Source organism: Egretta garzetta, unplaced genomic scaffold (assembly GCF_000687185.1).
Source record: "Egretta garzetta isolate BGI_Z169 unplaced genomic scaffold, ASM68718v1 scaffold16, whole genome shotgun sequence".
NCBI lineage: Eukaryota > Metazoa > Chordata > Aves > Pelecaniformes > Ardeidae > Egretta > Egretta garzetta.
In genome coordinates this window covers 5,278,348-5,285,479 of record NW_009260022.1, presented here as the reverse complement: position 1 = coordinate 5,285,479, position 7,132 = coordinate 5,278,348, and the positions used below count along the sequence as shown (strand labels likewise).

Below are 7,132 nucleotides of genomic sequence, written 5' to 3'. Positions count from 1 at the left end.
AACATCTCTGCAACTATTTCCTCAGTTTTATTCATTTTACCTTGCATCAGCTTTTCATACCACTTAATTTCATTAAGCCACTTCCACGAAATACTTGACGTATTTTTTTTTTCAGTGGAAAACTTTCTATAAAGTTGAACTGGATAGAAAAAAAAAGCGTGAATCATGTTTTGTGGTTTGGTTTTGACAATACATACTGGAAGATCTCCAATAGCACCTGACCTCTGGTGTCAGATGCGATTTTTTGCCTGCCTACTCAGCCCAGCATGAGCCTGCCAGAGAGTCAGGCAAGTGAACCCCCAGGAGGCTGTGGAGCAAGCACTTATCAGGTGCATATACTTCATCATTCAAAATGCACAGCCTGTGAAGCACTCCTGGCAAGTAAGCTTTCCATATCCATCACCCATGCCTAAGCCCAGTCATACCTGGGGATTCCCACTTGAATGCTGGGGCTGATGCTGTTAGGCTCTCAGGTTTGGCCAGCCTAGTTACTGCTTTGGATGCTGGGAGAGATGGTAGCACTCTAGGTGCACGCACGTGTATGTGTGTAAACAGCCATCATCCACATCCTATCTTCTCAAATAAACACTCTCTGTACTGTATGATAGGAACAACAACAGGGGGTTTTGTTTTGTTTTTGTTTTGGGGTTTTTTTGCATGGCAGGTGAGAAAATGACTCTCAGCATTTCCGTCCTGCTGTCTTTGACTGTGTTCCTTCTGGTCATCGTGGAGCTGATTCCCTCCACCTCCAGTGCGGTGCCCCTGATAGGCAAATACATGTTGTTTACAATGGTGTTTGTCATCGCTTCCATCATCATCACGGTCATCGTCATCAACACCCACCACCGCTCCCCGAGCACTCACACCATGCCGCACTGGGTCAGGAAGGTGAGCTGTACGGCTTTGCATGTTTCCTGCTTTCCGCTGAGCACTCCATATTTTATTGGCAGGTTTTCTAATAAAAGTCAACAAGAATTGGGGAAGTAAATGCATCGCGTTAAACCTCTCTGGGCGCAAGTGTTTACTACTTAGTTGTGCATGAAGTCAGCAAAACTGCTAGGGTGCTCCTTTAAGTAACAAAATTGTCCACTGGGGTAGAGTCTTTCAGGGAACAGATGAGGCCAAACACAGGCAGCTGAAGGTACAGGGGAAAGAAAATGGGCCAGCTGGACTCAGATTACATTTCCTGGTCTAATTCTCCATCTGACTGCAAAACACTGCTGCCTGCCAGTGGCCAAGTTCACCAGCCCATGTGAGCACAGAGCTCAAAGGCCACTGGGGATACCTGCGTTCAGCGTCCCATTTTGAAAAAGAGTTTAGCAAAAGCCATGATCTTCTCTGTACTTTTCCAATAAATACAGTTATTCTGCTGTCCTTGGGAAGCAAGGAGATCCTTGCACACTAGCCTAAACGGTAACCACGAGATGTAGGAAAATATCAGATGTCTGTCGTTACAAGTTCTTTGCCAGGGAGACAGAACCAAAGGGGATCCATTCAGTTATTCTTACCTTTTTTTAAGCCTGCCTGGGTTCATATTAAACCATGACACGAGCAGGACATCGTTCTGTGTGTTTCTAACGGTACTTTTAAGGCTACAGCTTACACCAGATTTGCTCTGCGGCATGAGCAATCCCTGCAGAAGAGAGATTTCAACCGGCAAAAGCTCATGCCCTTAAAATTGCCCTGGCAGCAAGCCCCTGTTGTTGCAAAGGAAATTATTGTACACCTCATATGCATGTATAACAAACATTTGTAATAGCAAAGTCAAGCATAAGTAGCCAAAAGAGGTCCTTTGTAGTCCGTTCTTCAAGCCAGATTCGTAAGCAATATGTTCCAAATTAGATGAGGGTCTGCTCTGGCATGTAGCACCCCGCTTCGTGTGTCGGCTATAGGGCAGGGGGAAATGGCCTCCAGAAAATGTGTGACAGGCCTGCGGGTGGCTCTGTCTGCCCCAGGACCTAAGGCTGACAAAAGCCCCAGTGTGAGTAAGGCTCAGGCTGTGACATACTCGGAGGGGGAATTTGTAGCTGATCCATCAGGGGAAGCAATTTGGGACCGGAGAGGCTTGCCTTTGTTCAGTACACAGCTGCATCTGTAACGCAGCCCTGCTGACCAGTGACTGCCATCTTCTCCTTCTTTGTTTTCAGATCTTTATTGACACAATCCCAAACATCATGTTTTTCTCTACCATGAAACGACCATCCAGGGATAAACAAGACAAAAACATTTTTGCAGAAGACATTGATATTTCTGAAATTTCTGGGAAGCCAGGTTCTGTGCCTGTCAACTTCTACTCGCCGCTTACCAAAAATCCAGATGTGAAAAAAGCTATAGAGGGAATCAAATACATTGCAGAAACGATGAAATCAGACCAAGAAGCCAGTAATGTAAGGCATCTTTTGTGCATGATTCATTCCTTGCTTTCAAATTGCTACTTTTTTTTTTTTTTGGCAAAATATCCATGCATCACAAAAACACTGCAAACCCTGTTTTGGCTTTAGCAGGGGAAAGTCTTCTCCTCTTGATGCAGTCAACAAGGAGCGACAGATAATAGTTGCAGATGGCAATTGAATCTTGGCCCAAAAAAAAAAGGGGGTGGGGGAAGTGGCAGTGCTAAAGTTTTCTAAATGTGGTATGTGAAGCCATAGAGATGGAGTGTCTGTGAGTAGCAAAGCAGTTTCAAGAGCTGTAAGCAAGTTCCAAAACACATTCCTCCTGTCTCCCACTTGGGCATCTTCCCCCTGCGGTGAGCAATCTCCTGTCGCTTTTGAAAAGCCAGGAAGCAAGCCAGACTCCAAAAGGCTAGTAGTTTTATCTGAGAAGTGTTAAATGTAACTTACAAATGATCATTCCAGTTTCAATAAGGTATAGTTTTATTCCTGAATGCTGCAAGTAGTCCCTGCAAGCGAAGCACGTCATGAGCTACTCTGATTACTGACTTTTTCCACACTGCAAGCCAAAGGAAGGATAAATGTGTGTGGAGTCACATATGGCAGAGTTCCCCAGGAAAACCTAGCTCTGCTGCCTCCTAGCAGATTCAATGCGATTAACCCCCTCCTTTATTTCAGTTGTCACCGCTCACACCGCTTTTGCATGGTTAATTCAGTACTGGTACTTCACCTGTCTAAATGATGGTAGAGGAGAGAGTTCTCTGGGACAATAATTTGGCCCGTGCTCTTGAAAAGGAGGCGCCTCCTTCCCAGTGGCAGAATTTACACCACCGGTGTTTGTTCCTGTCACCAAATTCCTGGAGTGTGTGGAATGGCTCTGGCTGTAGGCTTATATTCCGCATGACTCCTGTGCCTCTCTGCAGATAGAGCATTACCTTCAGCAGGGCTGGCGTGGCTTCAGCATCTCTGGGCTTCGCTTCCTCCTAGACTTACAAGGAGGGTCTTCAGGTTACTGGCAAGCACTCCCTTCGGAAGCAGAGCCCAGCTTGTTGATATCACTTCCAGGGGGTTTCAAAAGTCAAGTTCCCCAAATAAACTGATGGTTGTGGCTTCTGAAGGCCACCACTTCATTGCATTCACTTACGAACCTCCTCGAAACAGTATTGATTAATAGTGTCCCATAGATAAATTACAACAGCCTCTTCTACTTGTGCGGCAACTAAGGCAATAGTAGAAGGTGCCTTAGGCCAGGATGTGTCTCTGTAAGGCAGAGTTACAGGGTGGAAATCCCGAGCCCTGCTGCACTTGGCATCTTGCGTTCTGCTCGCTCTTATGGTGCTGGGTTCCCAGCAAAAGCATCCAGTGAAAAGGCAGTCGCAGAGTGTCCCACAGCTGGAAAAAAAGACTAAAGCAGCTACTGAGAAGGTTTTCCCAGACCTTAGAATGTATACTAGGCATGGAAAGCAGGGACTGGAGTTAAATTAATGGAAATTGCTTAGATATCCCATAAGAATGAAAAAGCAATAGAAAAACAAAAGCCAGTTGGGTCAAATGAAGTGTTCTGCTTTCAACATGTTAAACTCTCTTTCAGAAGCAACCATTTGCCTAAAAATTAAGCTTTTCTACATTCCTTTTTAATGAAATTGCTCACTAAATTGCTGGGGTTTCTAAACAGTTTAGTCTTGAAACTTGCATTTCTAGGTTGCTTAGGCTTTCTGAACCACTGACCTGCTTTGGGGAAGAAAATGAGTATTTTTTGCATAGTAGTAGTAGAACTTAAGGAAGAGCCTTCCCGTTGTTCAAGACAGTAAATTACAAGAATGGCCATAACAAACTTGGCTCTGCAGAGTTTTTACCATCTCCTTTGTTTCTTTCTCAGGCTGCAGAAGAATGGAAGTTTGTTGCAATGGTGGTTGATCATCTTCTCCTTGGCATATTTATGCTCGTCTGTATTATAGGAACATTGGCTGTGTTTGCTGGTCGCCTTATTGAATTAAATCAGCAAGGATGAACATCAACTGGAAAGTATTTGCTACCCTGGTCAGCATCCGAAAACATCTTAACCATTGAAACCTGGCCAGTCTCTGAAAGTTTCACAGACAGGAATCGGTTCCTGCTGGGAAAGAGCAGGGATAATAAAATGTAAGGCTCCATACTTAGCACTTTTGAGCTGCTGCTCAGTGGCATTCCATTGCCAGAAAGAAACACTTGCATTACTGGTAGGCTGAATGGCTGTCAGCCAGGTTTTGATCCATTTTACCATTTATTAAAAATGTTAATGTGTTAATAAGAGTGTCTGACTTTGTAACCCACAGATGCAATTCCAGTGAAATCAATAGCAGTGTAATAAGCTTTAGCTGAGCCACAAATCTGTATCCAACTTTAGTGTTCAAGCTGGTTTCAATATCTGCTCTGTGGTTTTTGTATTGGCAGAGTCACAAATGCCGCCTCTTTTAAGACTAGATGTAACCAGCAGAAATAGCGCAAGCTCCATGCTTAAGCACTTGATTTTCATGCACAAATCTGAAAGGACTAACTCTCATACATGACTCTACCTGCAGAAACTCTTGCTGCAGCAAAGAGGGACTGCTCCTTACTGTGGGAAGGATCCAGCCTCAGCCACTTGGGTCCCATGGGTGGTTTTTTGCTACCAAGTCCCATGGTAAAGGATGTGGAGAGGAGGATTTTTTGCCCTGTTTTATCACCGAGCCTTGCTCCGTGACCACCAGGCATCCCAGTGACTATGTTGCAGTCGCTGCCCTCTTATTTTTACCTGTTAATACTCATTATGAGAAGCCTCGCATTCGTTATGCATTAATGCTCAGGACTTTCAGTTGCCAACAGAGATGTTCTGCAATTGCATCCTAAGGGAAAATTTAGGCCGGCGGGGAAAGGGTGGTATCCATAGGATAATCTCTGCAGTCAGCCTACTCTGCTCTGGCAAGGTTGGTTTCCACTCTCTTTTTTTGAGTGATGACTAATGTGGGGGCAGCTTCAAATTTGGGGGTGCTCTGTGTGGCGTCTTAAAGCCAATTCTGTCTGTTCCCTGAAAACCGTCCCCTGCCTTGCTGAAATAGATGGTGAGCAGTAAAGACGGGCACAGCGTCCCAAAGATCATTCCTAGGGAACATGTGGATCTCGGCTTTAGTTATGTATGAGGAAATGACAGGCCACCTGCTCTTCTGGGCGACGCAAATACTTACCCGAACTTTATTCAAATGTTGTGCAGCAGCTCGCTCTAGTGGCTAAAACAAAGTAGTGCTGCTTTTGGCCAAAGACCTTGGGGTTTTAGTAAATCTTCAACGTAAGCAACAAGCCAATGTGCATTTCAGTAATACAGCGTGGAAATCTTAGCAGAGCTGCCTGGGTTTCTCAAAAATAAATAAGGAGAGGTGGGGCAACTGATGCAAGTTACTCATCTTTCCCAGCTGGTTGTCCAAGACAATAGGGCTACTTTGCTAACAGCTGCAAATAGCTTGCTGTGAGTTTAATAAAATAATTTGTATTATGTTAATGCTCTACAGGAATGCGTCACGTCTGCAGAGGACAGGCATTTGAAACGCTCTGCAGGGAAAATGAGGCACTTGTGCAATACTTCCATCGTGGTGTAGTGTTTGCTATGACAGTGTTTGGTGAGCTGCAGTCCTAAGCAAAGCAAACGGTTTGTCTGGGGCAGTCGATTGCTTGCAATGCTCTGCTCAGCTCTTAGGGTTTAGGTGATGGTAATCTTTGCCTCCCTGGATGGTCATTAACCCTGTAAATGATTGCTGAAGACGTATGCTGGGCAAAACCTCTGCTGACTGACGGAGTGCTTGCTGCAGCTCTGTTTGTCTTCAGCCCGAGCTCTCAGCCCTTGGAGGGAGCCACATGGCTCCCCGGCTCACGACGAGCTAAGCTGCAACGTAACGGTGCCTGGGGCTTAATTTGAGATACTGTGATTGGCACTAAGATTGACAGAACAATCCTCTTAGAGAAGCATGTGGTTGAATCTTAGCATTAAAAATAAACATCTAGTAACAAGATTCATGGTGCACATCTACAGTATCTTCGTTCAGCTTCCTCAAGGTACATATGGGTCTTGTCCACCAAATTCCACTTATTTCTATGCCAGGGCACATGCATACACACATGCATGCATGCCTGCTTGCTTCTCCAGTTCTATTCATACACAGCTAGCTACCACACTGCACTGTTTTCCTTCCAGTTCCTCAGAAAAAGTTTTGAAATTATTTATTTGAAAATTTGTATTTGTAATCTGTCTTATGGGCACAGCAGATCTTCTGCCTTCCTATTGCTCCAAGTCTTGATGAATCACCCGTGTCTAAAAGATGTGGCACCGGGCAAAAATAAATGCTAACAACTCCCCTTCTTAGGTTGCAGGATCTGGGCATTGTGCTCCGACTCTCCAAACAGGTGGTCCCCCAGATATCAAGAAGCACATTTCAGGAGACAGTTCATCTGCATCTGTTTTTAGCTTTGCTTTGAATACTCAGGACTGTCCCAGCCTTCTTTATTCTCTGTTCCTAGCTCACCTTTGTGATATATTTTTCTTGCATGCCACTAACATCCCGTGTTACCAGTATCCACCTACTGAAAGAGAGTAGCCTTACCTACCTACAGACTATTTCTTCCCGTCTGCTACTGTTCTTTTAACACGCCAGCACATCTGTAACCCTGCTAGAATAGTAGTTTTGGAGGCTATAAATGTGTTGTCTCAGTCACTGTCAACAATAATTTGCTGT

At 44.7% G+C, this 7,132-nt stretch overlaps 1 protein-coding gene across 1 annotated transcript in view; it reads left to right on the top strand.

Annotated features, from left to right (window-relative positions):
* Positions 1 to 4,401, top strand: part of CHRNA1 (cholinergic receptor nicotinic alpha 1 subunit) — a 9,165-nt gene extending 4,764 nt beyond the window's left edge. Inside the window, exons 7-9 of the mRNA XM_009640791.2 lie at positions 665 to 888; positions 2,148 to 2,387; positions 4,270 to 4,401. Coding sequence (XP_009639086.2) covers positions 665 to 888; positions 2,148 to 2,387; positions 4,270 to 4,401 — 596 coding nt within the window. The remainder of the gene's footprint in view (positions 1 to 664; positions 889 to 2,147; positions 2,388 to 4,269) is intronic.
* The last annotated feature ends 2,731 nt before the right edge of the window (positions 4,402 to 7,132 follow it).